At 38.8% G+C, this 25,131-nt stretch overlaps 1 protein-coding gene across 1 annotated transcript; it reads left to right on the top strand.

Moving 5' to 3' along the window:
• The first annotated feature begins 1,340 nt into the window (after positions 1 to 1,340).
• On the top strand, positions 1,341 to 24,268 carry C9 (complement C9). The gene is made up of 12 exons (XM_005508026.4): positions 1,341 to 1,494; positions 6,593 to 6,710; positions 7,345 to 7,492; positions 8,905 to 9,052; positions 10,706 to 10,844; positions 12,954 to 13,172; positions 15,458 to 15,698; positions 17,090 to 17,218; positions 20,627 to 20,805; positions 20,970 to 21,198; positions 22,000 to 22,180; positions 24,106 to 24,268. Exons 1-11 carry the CDS (start codon positions 1,409 to 1,411, stop codon positions 22,158 to 22,160), a joined length of 1,797 nt encoding a protein of 598 aa, XP_005508083.2. The 5' UTR covers positions 1,341 to 1,408; the 3' UTR covers positions 22,161 to 22,180; positions 24,106 to 24,268.
• Positions 24,269 to 25,131: the final 863 nt, after the last annotated feature.

The raw sequence follows: 25,131 nt of genomic DNA, 5'->3' as shown, positions 1-25,131 counted from the left end.
ATTACTTTTAATACCACTTGATTGATATGGTTAAGGGATTGAAAACAACTTATCGAAAGAGAGTTGGTATCCAGCCTGAAATATAGGTCTTATGATGCTTCATGGAGAATCACTGGGCCAGAGGGACATGCACAACACAGACACTTTTTTTTCCTTTTCTGACTGCATGGCAGCATGTAATATAGTAGTCAAAGTTAACATTAGTACTAGAAAAAACAATTGGATGTCTTGGTGCATAAGTGAAAGAATGTTTTCCAGCATTTGAGTTAAGCATTTAAATGACTATTTGCTGGTCAAGCTAAAATTAACAGTCCTACGACGCTGAGGTTTTGAAATAGCTGTCAAGCTGATCACCAAGAACTGGTTGGCAGGACCTTTTACTTGCTGGTCTGCTAGCTTAGTTTAAATGGCTGCGTATTCTGATCTAGTCTCTGTCTTAAATAACTGTGAACAGTAGTGATGTATATAGCATCAGCTGAAGCAGGTTTGATGAACCATTACAATATTACAAATGTCTGTCTTGCATTCTTGCTCAACAAACGAGTTCATTGCAACTGGACTTTTCAAGCTGGACTGAGACTGTATTGGATTTAAATTCCTCTAAATGAAAGTATCCCAAACTCAGGACTGAGTAGGGGAAAAAAAAAAATTCCTGCCCTATTCCACATACTCTCCTCTCCCCATCACAAAACAAATGGAAGAACAGAAAAAGTTAGGGTTTTTTACTTATTCATGGTTATTTGGAATATCCTTGTGCTAGGTGATTATTTTAAGCTTGTATCCAGATACTTAATTCTTAACTGCTAAACAGCAAGCTATTTATGAGTTACTTCTGTATTGTGACTGTGTCCAACACATGATGCCTTAAATCTGGATTACAGCAAAATAGGCTCCTTCAAAACCACAAAAAAAAATTGAGTGTTCTTTTATATTGGCAAGGGGGGAAGAAGGGGGGGAAGAATCTTGGGACTTTATTCCTCCAGTAGTCCAAATGAGGATTCCGAAGATGCTAGATGCTGAACTTACTCTTGTAAACAGCCCTGCTTTAGAAATTATTTGTTCCTTACATGAGTAACTGCTATGACAGCTTTTCACTAGGCAGTTAACTGTGCTCCAATTAAATAGAAAATGGCTTTTCTGTATTTAAAAGTTACTAGTAAACAAAAGTGGCTTGTTTTTAATCTTGAGAGCACTTTACACTATACCCAGTTTCAAAGCAGGAAAAAGTGGGATTTTCAGAAGAGCAGACTTTGGAGCACTTACCGTAAGTTAGTTTTGGCCAGTAACTGGCATTCTTCCGTAAGCACTTTTTTTTTTTTTGTTTGTCCTTTTGGTAATAAATAACAAATGGAACAAATAAAGAAATTGCAAATTCAGTCATGGCAATCATTGTCTATTCAGCTACAAAATGAGAAACACACGTGTTATCCTGCAGCTTATATCCATATTATGCAGTTTAGAGGTGGCTGCCTCACTTCTGGGGGAAGGCAAACGGTAAGTGTGCTTGGTTTTCTGCAGATGTCTATAATGCTTTCTTCTTTCCAACACAGGGCATAAAACTCCAATGCAGAGTTTTCTAATGGTAGCTCATGCAGATGTCCAATGAAAATGGAAGCTACTACTGTGTTTCAAGCAGTCAAATAGAAATGTTTTATCCACAATAAAGGTGTTTCGTAACTGTTGAAGCCATGTTCTTGCAGGGAGGTGGAGCTCAAGCAACTGTTGCATGCTGAGTGTGAGAATATAATTTATTCTCAATCTGTTTATTTCCGAAGATGCACAATTTTATGATGGCAGTACTTCTATTCCTTTTCAAAGTCTCCTAGACTGCTTATTTCTAAATCCTTGGAAATATAGCCTTTTTTTTTTTCTCTAAAAGTATCACTAGAAGGCCAAAGGCTTAGTCCATACAAAAATATAATGTGACAGGAACTGAAAAAATACGCTGCCAGAAACAGAGCTGCCTAGTCTAAATGTAATTTGTGAGCATGGTCAGTACTAAGTGATGAAAGAACATGAGCCTCATAATAGATATACTTACATTAAGAACAAATTGGGATCCATTTGCTTTAAGACTTAAATTACAGCATGTGAAGCATTTTGTGAGGATATAAACACTATCTGAACAACTGAGTACTGCCTGTCACATGTGTGTCCAGGCCTGAGGGTGGCTGCTGCTATTATCACTTGAAATACCTGAACAGACTTTCAAGAGCAGCCTTCAAAACTATCAGGATTGCTGCTTCCCTTTCTCCTTATTTTGGTAGTTATTATATACAGGACAGGCTTGAAGTATTCTGGCTGGACTGTTTCTGACTATGATTATCACAAAGAGTTCATAGTAGGCAACGTGGGACAGCAGCTTGACTTCACATCATACCAAAGACTGTGCAGCTTCATGATGGTAGTAACTACATTTGGCAAAGCTATGCCTTTGTGTGGTGCTGTCGTGTCTCCAATTTCAACAGAGATTGCCTTTTCTCTTTGTCAGTTCTAATTGTCAAATCAAAACTTTTTATTGAGTCACCAGTTTTGTAACTGATGAGCTGAACAGCTCTGTGTTTTGAAGTTGGGATCAACAAAAAAAACACCAAAGCTGTGTGGCCTGAGGGTGTACAGAGTGTATTGTGCAATCCAAGACAAGGTGCAAGCAACTTTGTGTACTGGTTGTGAAATGGGTTCCGCTATTCCAAAGAGCACTCTTCTGTTCCTCAAACGTCCTCAATAATGGATGACAGAGAAGGTATTTCAATTTCCATGCTTGTCTCTCAAGTTTTTGCTCCAAACTGCCACCTTCATTGACATTCTTCAGTAGCTGAACTGCCTTTATCTTCTCTCATATTTAAATTGTGTGACTATATATCTTGTGTTTCAGCATGGTTTTTATGCAACCCTTTCTCCCTAGGTTTAATGTGGAGGTGACAAGCCTGACAATTTTCCTGGTATCTTTGTCTTTTCTGAACAATATTGTTGAATAAAATGCTCTTTCCATATGTGTCCCTCTGAATTTCCAGAACAATCTGCACAGTGGATGCATTGTTGGTGTTTCAGAGATCACAAGCAATGTTTGTGATGAAATTTTTTCTGATATATGAGGGTTGTTTCATTTTTCTCTAACCTCAAGTAAATAAAAAACCTTAAAACTGGATCTTCAGTAAATCACCTGTACCTTTTACACTTTACTAGAAGGCAACCCAGGGGTCTGTGTACATCACCCAATGAATATTCTTGCAGAAGTTGCTCAGTTGGGATTACACGAAAACCTGTGCCACCTGAAAGTCAGCTCAAAGATTATCAAAAACTCTGGTTGGCAGATAACTGATGGCAAGAATGCTATTTGCACTGAAAAATTCTACTCAGCCTTTCCTGCCTGGGATTTTTATTTTAGATTCAAAATAATGACTTACAGGAACCTTTGGGACACTCTTTATGCTCTGTACTAGCCTGAGTCTGGTCACTCTTTTAGGAACTGTAACACTTTACTACGTGCAAGGGGGTTTGGCTGCTTTTTTTAGGTAATAATTTGAAATTTCAGAATTGCATTTCAGGGTAAATCTCAACAGTACCTAAATACCTGGTAATCTCTTGGAATAAGAGAAACATTTGCCTTTAGAAATCCTGTTAGGTACCCTAATCTATCATTGGGGTCTAAGGGTTCCCAGTCCTAACTTTAATGACCACCTGCCAGTCTTCAACTCAAGATGCTAGAATAGATATTGATACTTAGAGGTTTATAATTCTACATCAGTAAGGAGATGGAAAGATCATATACGCAGCCAACTTTGCAGACACAGGAAAAAACAAGTTAGTTCTCATCCATTTACCAGACCAGTAGATTTCAGTTTCTTCCTTCTGTTCATGTTACTGTTGAGTGGTGGAAAAATATTTAATAAAATATTGTACACCAACTTTTCAAAGCATTGTCTGTTACAGTAAATTATAGTATTGCTGAAGTATTTGTAAGATGAGCTAATTACAGGCAAAGGAATTGTTTTTGAAAAGGCTGGTGGGCTATATCAAACTTCAAGTACATTACAACTTTCTACAGTTTCATAGAACTGCAGAGAGGAAGAACCTCTGGAGGTCTTGTACAATGTTCTGTTCAAAGCAGAGCCTTAAGTTATCCAGGCATCCTGTCAAACAGTCCTGAGTATTTCCAGTGAGCGACATTATACCATTTCCCTGGGCAACCTATTCCAACGTTTCATTTTTCTCGTGTTAAAGTTTTGAGCTTCCCCTGAAGTAATTTTTCTTCTGTAGAAGTTTCTAGGAGATGCGGTTTACCTTTTTCTTTCTTATTTTTGAGTTATAACCCTTAATACAACACAAAGTAGGTGTGACTGCAGCACAACTTTAGGTGGAGTTATGATTTCGAAAATCTGCATCTGTTCCCAAGATGGAGTATCATTCTGATGTACCTAAGCATGCATGCTTCGTTAATATTTGAAACACACACACATGCTAAGCACGTTAGGATCTAAAAACCTCAGCAGCACTAGGGAAATAAAGCTGGCCCCTGAGTGGGCATATGAAAATTGAAGAAAAATCTCGAACATACCATGGTTAATCTAATCACAGTCTTTTGGGGCCAGAGCAAAGAGGCAGATGATCCATTAATCTGTGCCTGATAGCGAACATTAAAGGGTGCTCAGGAGAAGTGCAAGAACAAGGCAGGTATTCAATGCTGTCTCCCAGGTTCCCAGTATTTTTGGCTGCCAACAAGTGGATTATTGATTTAGGTGCTCAGAGTCCACCAGAGAATCAGTGAAAGGGAATTCTGTGGAAAATGGACTTTTCACAAGGTTGGATCTGCACCTTCTATCAAGTACCCCAATTTCTGTCACCAAGCACACAGCAAAGCTTCATACTATCTAAGAGTTTGAGATGTCCCTCTTATACGGATATAGTTCTTACTTCTTTATCTCGTTTCTGCTACCCACAGAAATTGGGCATGTTTGTGCTTTTTGCTGTTTCCTTTTTTCAGAATCCCACCTGCTAATAGCAACATCCTTGGCCAAGGATCCATTTACTGTAGGCCCTAGCTTGAGATCAGGAGACTTCTGGGAAGACAATTGTTTAGGAGCAGCAGGCAAGACAGTGGGAGTGCACAATACAGACACTTCCAGCAGCAGCTCTGGTGCGTGTTTACCGCTGGCGTGTGTGACAGTGGAAAGTTTGAAGCATCTGAGCCAGTCAGGGTCAGCTGAGTGTATAAAAGGTTGCAAAACAATCCTGTGATCCTTGAGCTGTTTAAGATTCAATAGTTGGAAAGACACACAGGTTGATTTAGTGTCTCAATAACAACTTACTATGTATGTAACTTGAACATACAATAAATGCCATCAGAAAGCTGAACCAACTGGTATATCTTCCTTGTCCAAACTGCAGATTTCTCAACCTTGTGGAATCAGGTTACATTTGTTTGGACTCCTGACATATTTGTATGAGGGAAGGGGGTCAAAGAGTGGAGGGCAAGGCCCTGCCTGCAACAACAGCCCATACATCACCTGCAGGAGCTGCAGATCTGCCAACTAGCTGGGCTCAGCAAAGAAGGTCCCATTGTAGAGCAGTGGCAATGGCATTAACCTGGAGAGGTGCAGAGAGAGATTGCTTCACAGTGGCTGAATACTCAGCATGTAAGGCCAAATTGGAGTAAATTACAGAGAGCAAAGCAGGCACGATAGACTTCAATGGTCCCCTATTCCTCTGTTTTCCAGCATTGTTACCTGTGAAGATAAGGTCACCAGTAATCTACTGGCCTTGTTTTCTTCTTGAAATTAACAAGTCCTCTTACAGTGCATCAGTTTAATGTCTAACTGTGGGTGCTTTAAATAAACTTATTTCTATAAAGTGATGGCCTTTCACTTACTGAGAGCCACAAGTTTCATGGCATTTAAAACTGGGTACCAATATGAAGAGTCGCTCTGGAAAATATAGGCCTAACTGGTGAAGTATTCAACTTGGCAAGCTGTAGAATACTTAGATAGCTAAACACTTCTCTGTTTTTTCCAACTATATAAGTCAAACTATTAGCAAATAATACCTTTATTTATGCACCTTCTTTCAACTCAGGAAAGCATTTAAACTTTTATCTAGGCTTAAAGGAAAACCCCACTAAAGTAAATAAGCTAAAAAAAAAATCACAAAGACATGTACTGAAGTGCTACATCTTTTGAGATGTGCTGCTGTGCCTTTGTCTTCAGCTTGAAGTATGGGGAGCACAATCACTGTATGAATAGGGGAAATGCAGATGTCCTCTGTGTATTATTGTTTGATTTTCTTCAATAACACGACCCACAGAGAAGCATGAGTATGCACAAAGATCTAAAGAAATCTGAGATTTCTAAAAAAGGGAAAAAGAGCTGGCTTATTAAGTCTTCAAGGTTTTTTTAGTGTAATTTTAAACCACCAAAGATTTTTAGATTAAGCAGATGTTTATACATCTAAGTGCCAAGCACTGCTATGAAAGTGAAGCAGGAAGCAGAAACCAGCTTGAAGGTGCTTCCAAAATATTGGTCTACGGTCTAAATACAAGCTCACATGTGATTTTGGTGTACTGCCCAGGACTGTGCTGGAATGTTTTGTTTGACAGCTCTTCAGAAAAAGCTTTCCACAGAGGAACAAGAGAACTGAATGCTCCATCTCCAGTAGATTGTAAGCTGAGCAGCTGGAGCACGTGGGGGCCATGTGACCCATGCACCTATCAAAGGGTAAGCTATAATTCGAAGCCTTTGTTCCAAAGCCACAACAAAAGAGACATTACCTGTCTGCCTTTGGGTTATGGGAAAAGATCAAATTTCAACTCTTAATATTGTATGTTCATGTTTGATGAAAAACATAATACTTTCAGATCTGAAGCCATAAGAGTCAGAGAAGACTACATCCAGATGTACAAAACTTGTCAAGCATTCTCATTCAAAATGTTTTCTTGGCAGAAATTTTTTATATGAATATTACTCTTCAATACATCCTTTTTTTTTTTTTTTAATAAAAATCTTTTTTTTTTTTGTCAAAAGCAGACTTTTATTTTCTTAGGGGGGTTCTTATGAGACTTCAAGAAAGTGAAAGACTTGAAAGCAGACAAAACATATATGATGTATTTCCTCCCTGGACTGAAAATAAGGAAATAGTGAAATAAACTAAGCAGTGAAAATTAAACTTCTCTACATACCTGCTAAGGCATTATTACTAATTATTTTTTTCTGCACACTTCTTTTACACCATGAGCCATGCATATGAATTTTCAACCAAAGATTTAACCAAAGTTGCTTCATTTTGAAAAGTTCCTTTGTTGCATTCTCTTTTCTATCTAAGCAATGTTAATAGTCTCATTTATCCTTCAAGTTTCGCTCTAGAAGTATTGAAAGATTTGGACAGTTTGGTGGAACACCATGCTTACAGACCTTAGGAGACACACAAATCTGTAAAACCGGTGAAATATGTTCTGAAGAGCAAGAACAAGACTGTGGTACTGACTTCCAATGTGATTCTGGTAAGTTTAGGTTTCATGCCATAGTGTTGCTAAGAAACAACTAATGAAAACATGTTTTATGTAGTTCTGTGAAGAAGTTATCTCACTTTCCATTGAAGAGAAAATACATAGACAAAGAGAGAGATATGTTTTAGTGCTTTTCTAGGTGGGGATGACTTCCTGAAGCAGTGCCTTATTGCTAGGGTTTAAAAACAGTCTCCAGTGTGTAGACAGGTGGCTTGCAAAGTCACAGTGCCAAAATCACAGCATGACCAATATTTGACAAGGGGTACATTCCTTTCATCTCGCATAATAATTTGTATCTAGTTTAAATTCTTCTCCCATATTTTCCACTTCATTATTAAAAGCTGAGCATATTGTGAGTGTCCTTTCTTCTGGTGTAACTGTTACACCTGCTACAGAATCACTAAGTTTTCTGAAAAATCACTGGGAAAAACTAGGACTGAAGGAATTTTAACAAAATTGATAGGAAGGTTTACTGACCAAAGTAGCATGACAGATGCTAACTGGAGACCAGAATGCCTCTAGATCCAAAGTAATATGTAAGTTTGTGAAGTGGTACATGCATGGCAAATGAATGAATGTAGTGTTCGAGACCCGTGATAAATTGAAATAAAATAGTAAAAGTTAGTGGTAATAGAACTAGTCAAAACAGGAAAGGAAAGATGGTAAGTGAATTTTGAGTGCCAAGATGTTGTCACTATAGCCTTTATTTGAAATGTTGTGAGGAGCACTTAGGAAAGAAAAAAATTAAAGTATGTGCTTAGCTACTAGCTCACAGCTATTGTGTGGCACTTTTTGGTGAAGCAGTTGACAGCAAAAAGCATTGTTTTATTGTGCTAGGACTAAATTTACCCCAATTCTTTAAATTCTGTAGAAAAAAAATTGCAAAAACCTGTGATATGCACCCTCAGGAAAATTACTGTTTCACTGTTGATTTAGAACATAAATTGCTATCGTTTTGAAAACTATTTTGTCCAAATAGATATAGTCCAAATAGCAAAAATTTAAATAATTTATAAATAAATATTTGTTGATATTGAATTAATGTTTTTCTGTAATGTCTTAATACAAATTCAAACAAACAAACAAACAAACAAAAACCAACAGAACACAACACACTAACAAACAAAGGTTCATATAGAAACAGTCACAGGAAGTAACAATTTTCTATGAATAACAGCAGTTAACATGTCACTTAATTTTCTTAGCCATCCTAGTAAACTTATAGGTAAATATAGTAGTACAAGTTTTTATTTTCATTTGAAGGAGGCAGGGTGTAGGACTGTAATTCCTTATGACAATAACAGAAATAAACAGACAAAAATCCCAATAGGAATAGATGAGGATGTCATTTAAAGTCCATCCTGGAAAAAAAAGTGCATTCATTCCACTTTTTATTCTTTGACTAGGTCGATGTATAAAGCGACGACTTGTGTGTAATGTAGATAATGACTGTGGAGACTTTTCTGATGAAGATAACTGTGAATCTGACCCACGATCACCATGCCGTAACCATGATATTGATGTGTCTGAAGTTGGCAGAACTGCAGGGCAAGGGTATGTAATGAAGTAAAAAGTAGTATCGGGCATTGTGAAGAGTCTAGGACTGTCCCTAAAGCTAGCTGAAAACACTGGGGCACGCTGACATTTCTAAAAGCAGAATCTGAATCATGTTCTCATTTGTATTCTGAGGTGCTATGTAGGTTTTGGAAGAACAACTAACTACTGTTTTGTTTTGTAGACCTGGGGAAGATAAAATATTTATATAGACAGTGTAAACCAATCATAACATTAATACATAGAATCAGACATAGAAATTACATTAGTATACTTACAATATTTATCATTTAAATGATAAGTTTATATAGATATGTTTCAAGTGATATTTCATAATGAAACAGTCAATCCAAATTACTAAAATCCAAATATAAGGAGGAGAAAACGTATCTCGATTATTTATACAACAGGATGCCTTACTGGAACAACACTGTCTGAAGCTTTTTTCCGGTATTGCATTCTTCAGTTCCCAGATCTTTGTTGTTTACAGTTTTGCTCATTAATCTAAACCAAAAATTAGCCTTTCTATTCTCAGACTACGCTGGATTTCTTTCACTTCAAACAAAAAGAAAGCGTGACATATTGTTTATCTACAAATCGAGTCAGACAGCAGCTATCTCATGTGGAACAACGTGAAAATAAAAGCATGCTACAGCGCCACCTTGTGTTTAAATGAAAATTATGCTTCCTTTCAATTTACTTTTGATAATAGTACTACCACACAAGAGCAAAAATACTGCCCTTGTATCATGGGGACGTAAACCAGATACTTAGACATTTTTGGAAGTAGTTTCTTTATTATTTGTCTTACAATACATTATGAAAATCTTCCATGCGAAAATGTTGTATAGATGTGTAGTAGTGATGCCAGTGACTTTGATTAATTGATAACCACTTTCTACACTCAGGTAGGTATATGGACATGTATCAGACACAAATATTGGAAATACTGGAAAGGTTCAAACTTGTGAAACAGACATAGAAAGTAAGAAGAAAAAAATCCTCCAAAGAGCAGTTACTTTTTAAGTCTTTCTTCTTGTACATTGATACGTATATGCATAGAGCGATGCAGACAATCTGCCCCCTTCTCTGGACTTGTAGTGGTTCAGATTTCCTCTCCTCTGCCCCAGAGAATTCCATTACTCCCCTATGTCACATTCTGGAAGAAAAGACAATGTTAGAAGTAGCTGTATTTTCCTCCTACAGATTCAATGGATCTTGTACACACTCAGTACTGAAGTTTCTACCAGCAAACAAACCAATAGAACTTATGGAAAAAAAAAAAAAAAAAAAAAAGGTTAGAAGTAACTGTTGATATGCCCCTTTTACACCTATAAGGAACACTTCCTCACAAATACCTTGGTCAAGGAAAAATTGGTTTTACCTCCTTTTGTTCCTGAGAGTCTCACTTCATTTCATGTTTAGTATCTATCTTTGATTTATTTCTCATTATTGGCCCTTAAAATGCTTTGCAAATGAGACAACCACAAGAGTTGGGGCAAGCTGTTGTGAATGAAGCTAGATTCATTTCCACAGATATAGTCGCCACCTCTTATAGAATCTGACTTTTTCAGTCATAATACCATTGTCTACAGACTATGGGTGCTGACACATCCCTTTTGAAGCATAACCTCTCCTGTATTTCTTTTGTAGAATCAATGTTTTAGGGATGCAGCCAATGGCCAGCCCATTTGACAATGATTTTTTCAATGGTCTTTGCGAAAGAGTGCGTGATGGAAACACAAGGACTTACTATCGGAAGCCATGGAACGTGGCTGTTCTCACTTATGATGTAAGTCTAAGTCCTTCTGTGAAAACTAGGGTGTGTTTATCTGAATGACAAATCCTGACATCCTCTTGGAAGGCTCAGCATAGCTCTTTAGTCAGGCAGCAGCTGCTTCTTAGCATCAAGCTTTTGGTTAAGTCCAGAGGCAAACAGGTTATATTATCATTTGCTTTAGCAGTTAAGCTCAGTTGTAGCAGAGAAATTCCCACATGTTCATTGCTGCACCTGTGCATGGTTCTGGAATGTTTACAATAGCAGTGTATGAGATGAACAGGAGATGTGCAGAAAGGAATATGTTACCTTACTTTTACCGAGCAGGGCATCAATCGAACAGCTTTTTCAAGGACACACAAAAGATACCAGTAAAAAGGCAGCAATAATATTATGATACTCTGGTCCTGCTTGGGCTTTCTAACCACTGATTACTTTCTTTGTGCCACTGAAAAAAAAAAAAAAAAATCTAATAGGCTTTTGAAATTCAGACTATAACTTTGTCACGGAGGCACCCTGAGGTTAGTTTAAGGGACAACAGGGTCCAAAACAACTTTTATTAAATCGTTGAGAAACAAGGTTTTAGCACTCCAAAAGTGACTTAAATACAGGTTCGGATATCAGTTGAGGAAAATTATTAAGGGGTAGCAACTAATACAACAGGTGGTCCACACAGTGCATGCACATGGCTTCACCCAAAACAATGCTGGAGCCGTCCCTGAGTCCCAGAGGAGTACACACTTGCCTGAACACGGTGTGGGATTATTTTAAAAAGAGATACACGTATTCGTAGTGAGTACGGAAAGTTAGTACACTCGCGATTGTGCGAGGGTAAATTTATAATACACTCGCAATCCTGCGAGGGTTAATTTACTTACACATGCAAGTTTGCACGGAAAGTACACGTGCTTGTATTAAGCACGGAAAGTACGCGTGCAAATGTGCACGGAAAGTTACATGTGCAAATGTGCACGGAAAATATAAATATACTCACAATCCTGCGAGAAGTTTTACTCACACCTGTGGTGGCAAGGCAAGCGGAGTCCCCATCCTGGGGAGGGGGGCTCTTGGTGGCAGCATCTTGCTTGTGCTCCGAGAGACCCGCGACAATGGGCGGAGTCTCGACGAGAATCCCGTTTTTATTGGCTGATCAGATCTGACTGGAGGCATTCCAGAAGCTTCTCTGCACCCCCACTCTGGCTGTGGGGTGCCCCTGAAGCCTCCAAACATCCCCCACACTGGCCGCAGGTGCCCAGCGGCTCACTGGTGCTTCGGCACTCCCTTCTCCTAATGGCCCTGGCCAGGGTGCTCTGGGGCCAAACAAAAGAAGCTGCTAGCCTCAGACAGCAGAGAGAGAGGGAGATGTGCCTACTCCTTCCATACTGAAGGAGGAAGGGGAAGAAAGGGGGGTTTGCATTCTGCCACAAACTTCCAGTGAGGTTTGGACACCAAAAGTGTTCATGATTTAGAAACATCCATATTGGATGCATCTCAAAAATAAAAGAAGTATTTTGCTTACTAAGTGCTTTGCCTATCTCTGTAAGTAGGAACTTAATAGAACCATAACAACTTAAATCAGATCCTGCCCCAAATTAGTGAATCTAACCCAGTGATATTTGCTCATATTTGATTTTGATGAAACTATTTCAGTTACTAAAACTCTATGGTCTGGTAGCATATAAAAAAAAAAAAAAACAAAAAACAAACAAACAAAAAAAAAACTGAAATAGGTATTCTGAATCAGCTATTGTCTTCCATATGAAAAAAACCACAAAATCATAATTCTAATTCATGTCACATGTAGAGACCTGTTAGCAAATCTTGTCTGTGTTCTAGGAAGGAGCTACATGTACTCCTTACATGTAAAGGAGCTGTTGACATGCATTAAGTACTTTGATAGTGTTACATGCTGAGACTTAACATTCATTGAAATATTGTCACTGCTGTTTCCTGTCTAGTTTTGCACCACTGAGCTGATCTAGATGACAGGGTGATACTTCCATTTGTTTTCTTTTAAAAGAATAAAGAGCTATAAGAAAATGTATTGCTAATCTATGTAAAGTATGTTTTTCTATTACTGCCTGGTTTGTTTTTTCACACAACCTTTTCATTATCTTTTCTAAGACAAAAGCAGACAAAACCTTCACATCTGTGTTCTACCATGATCGTGTAAAAATGTTACGAGAGGTTTACATAGAAAAACAAAAACACTTTAATGCTGACCTGTCTCTGAAATACACACCTACAGAAGGAAGTAACAAAACCGCTTCAGAAGGAAATTTCAAGTATCACTATAGCAAGAATTCAAGTTTAAGTTCTATCCTGAAAAGTTCCACAGAAAGGGTAAGTTTAATCAAACCAGAGGGTTTAATGTAATCATTTTACAAACAGTAAAATTCACAGTGTTGTAATAATGTAATGTTAATCTTTCTAAATATTCTAGTTGCCTGTTGCTTTTCTGTCATTTATTCACAGAAATGAAATAGTAACAATACTAGGGTTAAGATTTCAAATGTGGCCAAAGCATAATCAAATGCAGCTTCATTTTCCCACTGTTTACCCTTGACTAGCAACCACCCTCATCTTTAACAGTGGCTTGATATTAGAAAGGGCCAAAGATCTTGAACTTCGTCTTGATTAGAAACCAGATCTGATCTAGTGCAGTGTGGGTAAATTAGGTCAAGTCCTGGGAGAAAAACTACCATGGATTAGGCCTACACTAGATAAACACAAAAATAGCACACTGCCATGATTTTGGCCTGTGTCTGCTCTTGTGCTCTCATAAACAAAGCCCATCCTCTGCTCCCCTGCAGTATGTTTGAAGGGAATGTTCCCAGTGGACAATCCATAGAAAGCAAGCCTATTTTGGAGGTGCACACAAACCATACCACTCTACCTGCCTTTTGAGACAGATGAAAACCCCAATCATATTTTATTTACTACTAAAAAGGTAGCCTTAGCATCTAGTGGGGTCAAAGAGAGAGACAACAAAAAGTTATACTAGTTATGCTAGACACTATGGCCTAATAGAACAGCTAGGTGCTAATGGAATTAACTGTCCGGGTTATATATCCTTTCCCACCATATAGGCCACAGTCTGTGATTGCCACAAGCTGTCATGCGCAAACTACATCAACTGCATAGCGCTGAAGTACTCCATATGCAAGGAAGAATAGATCTGCCTAACATGACAGTCTTTGGAGTGTCTTGTCAGCCTTGTTGTCTAGGATGCCTTCAGAGCTCTAGAGATCCAATGGTTATAAGGGAAAACTAAGTTAACTTTTATAACTGATTCATTAAAATAATGCTGTAGAGAAAGGTCTGTACAATAAAGAGAAACTGACATACAGCACTGACTTTGTATTGGTATGAGTTTTCTTGGGACAGAAATGGACCATTTAAACCTCAAAGCATTTATCTCCACAAAGACAAAATATGAAGTTCTGTAACTCAGGGTATATTACAAACCACTCGTAGTCTAGTGGGTTGGACTGGAGTTTTGGCATCAAATTATTTCTCGGAGATCAGCTTAGAAAATTAATCAGATCTGTCACTGGCAGGTGTCTGTCACCATAAACTCAAATTGTTGCAGGTTAGTGGAGTGGCAATCCCTGGTTGAGAACCCTCCAGGCTCACCTGCAATCTAAGGCAAGGAGCAGCCCAGGGACACTAGGATAGTAAGGGAATTTACACACGCTTGATGGCTGGAACGTTTGCACCTACAAAAATTTCCTCACAGAGATTCAGATGCCTGAAGATTTCTGTCAGTCTGAAGCAGCAGTTTAAGTTATTTTAAATGGTGCTAACTAATGTGATAGTCAGTTCCTAAATCCCTTTTACATACCTCCTGTTAGGCCTTACTATTAAGGAAGTCATATAAGTGCTGCAGATAATAATGGGGTATAGAAGGCACATGTTTGCTTGAAGTCTTAAGTGCAACTCTTTCACAAGACGTCATGTGTTACAGGCAGCAGCTAGGTCCTCATTTCAATTGTATTAAACCTACTGCAATGTAATGTATGAAAATATCAGTCACTAAACCTAGAGTTAGAATGTATTTATAGGTCAAATACCTCAAAGAGATTTTTTTTTTTTGTGATTAACTTTCATTTTATGATGGTATTTCGGGCTTTTTTGGTTGTAATTGGAGTTGTGACCTTCCTTCTGACAGTCTAACAGAGAAGTGATACAAAAGAGAGAGGAACTTAATTCTGCTCTGACTATAAACAAAGACAAAACTCCATCTGACCTCAGTGGGCAGTTTCTGTTATCTGGCAAGCCATATGGAATTACTTTTCAATGTTATGAAAATCAGAAACACACTTCTGGTAGATACTCTACTTAAAGAGAAGACCTTGTCAAATAGATCACAAAGAACTTGATGAAATTAGTAAGGTGAGAGTTCTGCAAAATTGAAGAACAGAAATAATCTAAATCCCTTTCTGCTTCCTCAGTTCAAATTAGAGAACTCATAATTTGAATTTAACAACTGTGTCCCTGTTCCAAAATGCTAGATTGAATACTATGTTTAGAAGTGCTGAAGCTTCTTTATAAGCAGAATAGAACAGATTTTGCTGCTGTGCTGCATGCCAAAATGGCATTTTCATCTTATTTCTTCTTACATTCAGAACCAAACCTTCCTGCATATAAAAGGAAAGATTCAACTGGGAAGATTCCAAATGCGGAGCCGTGATGTCCGTCTCACAGATAGTTTCCTTGATGATCTAAACTTCCTGCCTGCTGAATATGATAAGGGAGAATATTTTAAATTCCTAGAAGATTATGGAACTCACTATGCGGTCTCTGGAATGGTAGGAGGAAAATATGAACTTGTGTACGTGCTGGATAATTACGCTATGTCTCGAACAGGTACGGATTCTGTTGGTTTTGTTATGGTAGGCAGATTATCACCAAGTCTCCAGTCATGCAGGGAGATGTATGAGGATACATATGAGTACATGTGTATATGTGTATACTGAAAACAGCACAGTTCAGTGTGTGCTGCTTGTGGCACAACAGGGACGTAACAGAATTAGATGAGTTCAACAGAGATGAGAGTCAGTCTTTGTAGCTCTCAGAATTATGTATTTTAAGTCTGTAACTGAGGAAAAAAAAATCTTAAACCAATCTCTTTGAAATATTAGCAATACTAAGTGGTGTGACATGATTCACAAGAGATCCTCAATGCCCACAAAATCTGACTAGAAAATCTGCCTAGGAAATCTTAAATCCAGTTTGCTAGTTGTTACCTTCTTGTCTTATACTCTAAGAGCATGGTGGTGGTTACAGAAAGTAAGGAATGAATTGAAGAACTTACTAGAAATCATATGGTGCACTTGAGTGTGATTAAACTGTTTAATAGACTTTAACATTCACACTGGCATTTTCCTTGCCCTGGTTAAGATAGAAAAGTAGTTATTTAATCCTCTCTCTTGTACAGTTGAGATACATGTGGGCTTGTGACAGATTAAGTGATCATTCTGGAATAAAGTTAGAAATGGCAATTCTCATGCTGATTTTGGAGATCAAGAAATAAGTACCTGCTGCATGGAGCACCACCAATAATATTACTATCAGATGTTCAGGCTATGCAAAGGGATATGGGGCAAAGATGTAATCTATTACCAGCATTACTCTCTTCAGCACCTGGAGATTATGGTGTTGGATTTTTTTTTCAAGTACCGATCTTTCTGAATTCTTTCTGAACAGGAAAGTGACATTTCAGATGACGTGTTTGAGTTTAACAAACACAAAGGAGGTTTTGGAGGCAGTAGAAGATAGAGCAGGATTGAAACTTATGTCAATAGAATACTTCTAAGAGATTAGTGGTGTTAATTAACTTTATGAGGAAAAGTAGTGGAGAAACATGTTTGCAGTTGGGAGACAGAGACTGGGAGGATTCTGTAATTTAACACATAGAAAGAGCAAACGGTAAGCAGCTGAGAAAGACAAAATTCCAATAGAATATATGGTAATAGTGATCCCTTGAGGGACATCTGCTTTCAGCTAGACCAAGGGAAAGAGCAATCAGTTTTTGGAGAGTTTTGGAATTTTCCTAAACACTGTAGATCTCACCTGCCTCTGTTAAGGCACTTTAAATACTATCATCCTCATATTCATTCCATGGAAGAGGAAAAAGCAGAAGATAAATGGGAAGAGGAAAACCATTAACATTTGCTATAGCCCTGAAATTTATTTTCCATGAGTAATAACATTGTTTATAGTCATCCCTTTAATCACCAAATTATTTCCATTTCCAGGTATCACTGTTGAAGATGTGAAAAAATGCCTTGGCTATCACTTAGATGCCAATATTGCATATAAAGACTTACATGCCACTGTTAATATTGATGGTGGTAAATGCGAAAAGATTCACGTGAAGGACAAATGTAAGTGTATCCTTATTTTAAATTCTATCTTTTGCTTAAGGAAAGATTATACCAATTGATTGCTCTTTTATAATGAATATAGTTATTGCTGGTAGGGAAAGGACTAATCCAGTAGACGAGTAGAGGTAAAACTGCCATATTTGCATTCTCCCAGGGCAAGTCAGGGTTAGCTTGTGTCCTCAGTAGACACTCACAAAAACACACTTGTATAACACAGCTCCACTCCCATTGCTGGTACAGACCCCCTGATGCACATCAACACACACATCCCTACACACATTACGGACACCTCCAGTCTGGCCACAGTTGCTCAGGTTACACAGCAACTGGCCCTTGGATCCTCTTGTCTCCGGTTGCCTCACACAGACACACACTCATATGCAAACAGGTCTTGCAAACCCTAGGACCTTAAGGCACAGAACCCCTGGTCAATCCAGTAGCCTACACTTCCAGTTGTCTCACTCTGGAGACACCTACATTTCTAGGTCAGATTAACAGCCACTTTGATACTTGGCTCCCAAGCCACTTGCCATATTCACTTGCTAGTCTGGCTTGTTACTTGTTAATGATCACACACTGACATATGAATCTTCACTCAGTTCAGATATTGGCACCACAAACACCAGGATCCTGTCAGCCATTGTCCAACTCCAGTTGCTGGCATGTAGATCTCCATCCACACACATGTACCTGGAATGCAGTCCTCTCCCCCAGGAAAATAGTTAGAAATTAATGGCAATCCAAGAAATACTGCAAAAATCAACAACAGCACATGGCAGACAGCCTCACTGATCAGCCACCTTTCTATATGCAGTCTCCTTTTTTGTATTTGTCCCTCTATTTTTCCCATTCTTGTTCCCCCCAAAGCCACCCTATTCCCACTTACCTCTTCAATAGCAGTCCTATAAATATAGTCTAAGTATTTAAGTTTGTGCAATCTCAAAATGCCCTCTTCTGCACGCAGAGAGCCTTTCCATTGACTCAGCTTGTGGTTGACTCATCCTCAGCCCCACCCTGTGGGGCTAATGGGTCTGCTGGGATGGGTCTATGAGGAGTCCAGGCAGGGCCTCCCTTTCTGTGATCAGGCTACTTGTGTTCCCTTGCCTGCCATCGTTCCTTTCTGATCCTTTGTGTGTCTGAACGTCTTTTATCATAGAATCATATAACATTCAGAATTGGAAGAGACCCACAAAGATCATCGAGTCCAACTCCTGTCCCTGCATATGAAATCCCCACAGTACATATCATGTGTCTGAGGACGTTGTCCAGTCTCTTCTTGAACACTGTCAGGCTTGGGACCATGACCACCTCCCTGGGGAGCCTGTTCCAGTGCTCCACCACCGTCTGCATGAAGAACCTTCTCCTAATGTCCAACCTAAGCCTCCCCTGGCACATCTTCCTACCATTCCCTCGGGTTCTGTCATCGGTTGCTGAAGAGATCAGCATCTGCCTCTCTTCCTCCCCTTGTGAGGAAGTTGTAGACACTGTGATGTCTCCTCTCAGTCTCCTCCAGGCTGAACAAATCAAGTGACTTTAGCCACTCCTCATGCGGCTTCCCCTCCAAACCTTTCACGAAATTCATAGCTCTTTTCTGGACACTGTCCAGTACCTTTATATTGTTTTTATCCTGTGGTGCCCAGAACTGCACACAGTGCTCCAGGTGAGGGCACACCACTGTAGAGAGAGCGGGACAATCACCTCCCTGCCTGGCTGGCAATGCTGTGCTTGATGCACCCAGGACACGGTTGCCCTCTTGGCTGCCAGGACACTCTATTGTCTCATGTTCAACTTGCAGCCGACCAGAACCCTCAGATCCTTCTCTGCAGAGCTGCTTTCCAGCATCTTGTCCCCCAGTCTCTATGTAAAGCCAGGATTGCCATTGCAAAATCCTGTACTTGACCTTGTTGAACTTCATGCAGCTGGTGACTGCCGAGTTCTCCAATTTGTCCAGATCACTCTTCAGGGCCTCTCTGCCCTCAAGAGTGTCAACAGCTCCTCCCAATTTAGTGTCGTCAGCAAACTTATTTAGTATTCCCTCAAGTCCTGTGTCCAAGTCATTTATGAAGACATTGAAGAGAGCTGGACCTGAGATGGATCTTTGCAGAACCCTGCCAGTGACTGGTCACCAGCCTGGCATAACTCCATTCACTAGGAGCCTTTGAGCCCAGCCCATCAGCCAATTGCTCACCCACTGCACTGTGTGTTTACTCAGCTGTGTGCTGGACATCTTGTCCAGGAGGACACTGTGAGAGACAGTATTGAAGGCTTTACTGAAGTACAGGAATATCTCGTCAACAAGCTTTCTTTGGTCAATTAGGTCGGAAAACTTGTCGTAGAAAGAAATTGAGTTTGTTAAGCAGGACTTTCCCCTCATGAACCTGTTCTGGCTGGGACCATTGACCATGTTGTTGGTCAGATGCTTTTCAATAACTCCCAGAATAATCTCCTCCATGATTTTGCCACACACAAAATTGAGGCTGACGGGCCAGTAGTGGCTGGAGTCATCCCTGTTGCCCTTCTTGTAGATTGGGACAACGCTTGCCAGCTTCCAGTCATCCAGGACCTCTTCAGATTCCCAAAAGCATTGAAAAATCACAGAGAGAGGTCTCACTATGACATCAACCAGCTCCTTAAGCACCCTCGGATGAATCCCACCAGATCCCATTGACTTGTAGGGTTCTATCTGGAGTAGCAAATCCTGTACAAGTCCTGGATTGATTGGGAGTTTGTTGTTCATGCAGCCATGGTTCACTAAGCCATGGCTATGGAGGCCCCCAAGTCCATCTTCATTGTTTGAGGTGAAGAAAGCATTAAACATTTTGGCTTTGTCTGTGTCCCTGTTAATAAGGTGACCATGCTCACTGAGTAAAGGGCCAATGGTATCTCTTGTTTGCCTTTTGCCATTAACGTATGTTAAAAATCCTTTTTTAATTGTCCTTCACAGTACTGGTCAGCTTCATTTTTAATTGAGCTTTGGCCACATGAATTTACATGACCTAAAAATTGCAAAAGGCAAAGAGATTTACTACTGAGCACAAAAGAGCAATGGTTTTCAGTGCTCTGTTCTTGTGGTTTTTTATGATGCTACTATTCCAATTCCTGACCTTTTCTGGTTCAGCTCAGGTGATACAGTTGCACTACTCGTATTATCTTTGACTTTTTATCAAATACGTATGATATCCATAATACCTCTCATTTTGCATTACCCCTTCTTTTCCTCTCAGTTATAGGGTTTTCTAATTTAATTTTCTCCCACATAGGAGGTATAAGCAAATTCCACCACAACCAGTGAGTTGTCCTTTCTACAGTCGTTTTGCAGAGGTGGAATGTTTGCATTAAAAGGACAGGGGTTTTTCAAGATTCATGGCAGTTACACTTTCTTCTTCACCCTCTTCCTTCATTCTGCAGCAGAACTTAAGGATGATGCTATCATTGATGATGTCATCTCATTTGTTGATGGAGGGAAGATTGACTTTTCAATTAAAATAAAAGAAATGTTACTGCGAGGATCGAAAATGGTTGACGTAGAGGATTACATACAGTGGGCTAAATCTTTAGTTGATGCCCCAGTAGTGATACAGCAACGGGTAAGCACAACATCTTCAAAGCTGTTGTTCTTACAGTTTGAAAGCTTTTGTTCTAAGATGGAGGTGAGAGTTCAAGTTTATAATGAACTTTAAGGTATGGGTATACCAAAAGGATTCAGAACTTTGGAAAAGTGTATTATGTATAGACACTTTTTCTTCTACAGCCTTCTCCAATACATACACTTGTTCCAGTTAAGATGAGAAACGCATATTTAAAGAAAAAAAATTTGGAAAGAGCAATCGAAGACTACATTACTGAATACAGTGTGTGCAAATGTCAGCCCTGCAAAAATGGAGGCACCCTTGTGCTGGTAGATGGAGCCTGTACATGCATGTGTTCAACCTACTTTAAGGGAATTGCTTGTCAGATTCCCAAATCTACATTAATTAAAGGTTAGTACCTACCTCAGAAAGACAAAAATTAACATATTTTTTATTGTGAACAATATCCCAAAAAAATGAGCCTTCGTAAGGACAGAAGGATGTCACAGTAGTTCCTTATACCTACTGCTGTCAAAGCTCATGGGTATATGGTATGGAAACTAGTGTAAGTTACTGGGTTCTTTCCATAAAGAGGGCACTCAGAGTTCATTGTCTCACATACATTGTTGTGTCTTGGAATGATACCCCGAGCTCATTTAAGTACACAGGAGCATTATTGAAGAATTGTGCACTAGCTGTAAGTTGATTTCAGGCAAAATCAATCTCACCATATCATAAGCTGTTGTGTCTTCAGTTTCCTGTAGAAGAACTGTGTTTGCCGGTGTATGATCATATTTCATAATTACTGTGCTAGATTAATATTAGATTAATCTACAAAGGGGAAGAGGTAGATTAATGCAGTTCCACAACTGATAATCTAAAAAATTTATTGTGCAGTAAGCTCATTCCCCGTGGCCAAGTTTTTAAAGTGTAGGTGCCCAAAATAGTCCTTAGGACTTGATATTCAGGCAGCTTCCTGGAGTGGCAAAAATGTAGAAACCTCTTGGCTCTTAAGCAGTCCCACTGACAAGGGCATTTTCAAAAGCCAGATCTGAGCAAAGGAATGTATTCTGGGGGATGCTATAATCTGCAGGGTCACTATGATCAAGAATGCAATAGTTGTATCGTGGTCGAGCCCTAATTAATCCTTCTGTCACTGCACAGAAGACAAAGAGATACTGAACTAATCCTAGTATGGTGTCTTAATACCAGTTGTCACTGATGGAGGCTGGAGCTGTTGGAGTGCCTGGTCCACCTGTATCAAGGGAGAAAGCACTCGAACTCGTCAGTGTAACAATCCCATACCAGAACCTGGTGGCAGACCATGCCAGGGAGAAAGCATTGAAAAACGGCCCTGTGGAGAAGAAAAATAGTTAATGCTACCCCAAAACAGGTAGGTAGCCTCTCTAAGTACTAATATGTTATTGCTGTTTAGAATAAATGGTCAGCCAATATTTGCAGCATTTCAATGACACAGCTGAAATGATTGGTAAGTTCTCTTACATTTCATTTAATCTTGATACAGCTTTTGAAAACAGCCACCTGGTAGCTGAAACTCATTTGCATTTGAATGTCTTGACAAGCAACGTTATATCACAGACCTTCAAGAGTAAAATGGATAAGAATAGATGAAATATCTAGGTCTTAAAATTCAGATTCCATCTCTAGTCAGACTCTCCATCAAAAAGTTATGTCTTAGGGACAAGGAAAGAGACATATTTTCCAGAAACAAAATATGAAGACAATTTGGGAGTCTGAATTCTGTTACTTGAGAAGTAGAATGCTTAAATCCAACATAGGTATTGCTGTAGCAGTTTTGAAACATTTGGCTTGGAAAAAACAGTTTAAGAAAATGTTTAGCTACATGATTTTGTCAGGGCTTTTTATTTTCAATACCACACTGCCAAGAAAAACAAGAACAAAACAAAATAAAACAAAACAAACAAACAAAAAAACAACCAAAAACAACAACAACAACAACAACAACAACAACAAAAAAAAGGATTTTGAGGGCTCATGCTCTGGTCCATAAAAAGGTGAAGTGGTCAGAACTTTATTCACCTGTTGAGAAAAAGAAGCTTGCACACCACTTTTATGTGACAGTAAGAGTATTTAGACCTAGGAGGAAGTGTTTGGGTTTTATGCTTAGCATGTTACTATAAGTTCCTTTTCTCTGGGAGGCCACAATAAGAAAAGAGGTGGCAAGATAAGGAAAAGGATGTTTGCCCACTGAAACAGCCTGATCATAAGTCTCACAACATGACCTCTACCTGCACCAAAAATATGTATCAGAAGATTTCTTTTATGCCTACCCTCACCTTCAGTGGAGTTGAGCTATATTTGATATTCTCCTTGTGTAGCACCCTGAAAAAGCACAGCCACAAGACATAACAGCACTCATGGGCCATATAGCCCTACATCAGAGAATTACAAACTGCTTCCTACAGCACTGCATCTCCAGGTTATCAAAGCTACATATTCCATAAATTATTCCACAGCTGGAAGAGAGAATTGAGAGAAGAATATGATATAGAGCTGGAAAATTGAGTGTAATATGAGGAAGACAGTTTTTAAAAAGTATGGGAAATAAAATAATACTAGCAAGTGTCACATTAAAAATAGAATGAAGACTGGTCCTTTACACAGTGGTGTAATGAAATTGAATATGCAATTTAAAAACAACAACACAAACTAATGGTAGGTTCTCAAACATGTAGATAATCGTGCTTGCACAAGAAATCCTAAAGCATCGATTTCGCCAGGATGGGAAAGAATTCTGTGGAAATATTTCTATGTCTTTCCCTATTCTTGGACATTCCCTATGTTTCTAGGTCAGTGCTATTGATCTCTTGCTAAAAACAAGGTATCAAGTTAGCATTTGCTTGATCTAGTGAAGCTGGTCTTATTTCAAAAAAGTCTCATAAACAGCTTGATTTTATTCCTGCATTATTTCATTGACATGTTTCTATTCAGCCATGACAGCAAATACCATGACAATTATTCATGTTACGTACTTATTCAGATATGCTTTCTCTGGTATGGTATAGTAAAAGCTCTTTTAAAAAAAATAACCTTACTTGGGCTCCTGATATATCAGACATGCTCATTCTTCCAGCATAAATCAGATACTTAAATCCTCTGAAACTCACAGTATGTGTTTTGATACATTCTTCATTAGAATGTTCTTACATTACAGTCATATGTGAGAAGCAGTGAAATCTTATTCATGAGAGTACTATTTCACTTGAATTTTGACCAATATGTATGTCATAGCTAATATTTTCTATCACTTCTTTACTATTTTTTCTCCTTTTTTAGAAGACAACAATGGATTCCAAACCAACTCTAGAAATCACAGTTTCTGCTGGCCAGCTAGCTATCCAAGAGCAATGGAATGTCATGATTTAAAAGCACCTGCTGCTTAAATGATCACTAATACAAACAAAGTAATAGACAAATAAACATCTTAACAGAGATGAGATGATGCAGTGCATGTGATCCATCTTTAATTTGTCTGTGACCATCATTAGAGCATGAATTATTGATCTTTGGTAGTTGGTGGCATAATGGTGTCCCCTTATCAATGTTTTTTTTCATAATTCTTCGTGGTATGTTTTCAAAATGATTTTCAAGGATTCTAAAGCAGCATGCATATTAGAATACTGTATATAACATCAGCTGATTGATGGTATGCTCTTAGTAAAGAACCTGGGAGAGTCATTATTTTCAGCAAAATGCATTTGTGGATTTATTATATTTCCAACACCACATCTTACCACTACTGCATACCCTGAATCACCAGTACGTTTATGAAGACATGCAGCTTTACTAGAGTTATTACTCTTGCTCCTCCAAACATTTGCTGAACAACCTGACATTGTATCTTGTCTATGTCAATGTGTCAATGATTTTTCTGTGAAATCAGAGGCACATTACCAAGAGATAGAAGAGTTGTTATATTACCATCCATATTTTCAGTAAAATTCCTGAAGGAAACAAGGCTGAGGTAGTTGCATTACCATTATACCTGTCAGTCTCCCTTAGTGACTTTTGAACCTCACACACAATTACTGGAAAATTTGTTTGGAGCAGAGAGGAAGGATAGTTCTCAAAGAAGTTTCATGAAAATCCTTGACTAAACAAAAAGAAATTAGTGTCCCTGTTGAGAAAAAGGTATTAATGTTAACTTAGCTATTGTCCTAGACACCAGAAGATCTACATGGAAGCAAGATACAAGAAAACAGATTCACTTTTAAAAGTTAAGAACAAAGGTGTATGAGGGCTGAGCAAACTGGAAACACAGGAATGATGAAAGCCATCAGATTGATGAGATCAGTCCCATGC

Source organism: Columba livia, chromosome Z, assembly GCF_036013475.1.
Source record: "Columba livia isolate bColLiv1 breed racing homer chromosome Z, bColLiv1.pat.W.v2, whole genome shotgun sequence".
Taxonomy (NCBI): domain Eukaryota; kingdom Metazoa; phylum Chordata; class Aves; order Columbiformes; family Columbidae; genus Columba; species Columba livia.
This window is presented reverse-complemented; position numbering and strand designations above follow the sequence as displayed.

Bases quoted from the DNA above. Each gene is read 5' to 3' on its own strand.
- C9 (XM_005508026.4), top strand. From the start codon at position 1,409: ATGAGAAACACACGTGTTATCCTGCAGCTTATATCCATATTATGCAGT. The intron at 1,495-6,592 runs GTAAGTGTGCTT...TTTGTTTGACAG, and splicing joins CTTCTGGGGGAAGGCAAACG to CTCTTCAGAAAAAGCTTTCC. The intron at 7,493-8,904 runs GTAAGTTTAGGT...TTCTTTGACTAG, and splicing joins TGACTTCCAATGTGATTCTG to GTCGATGTATAAAGCGACGA.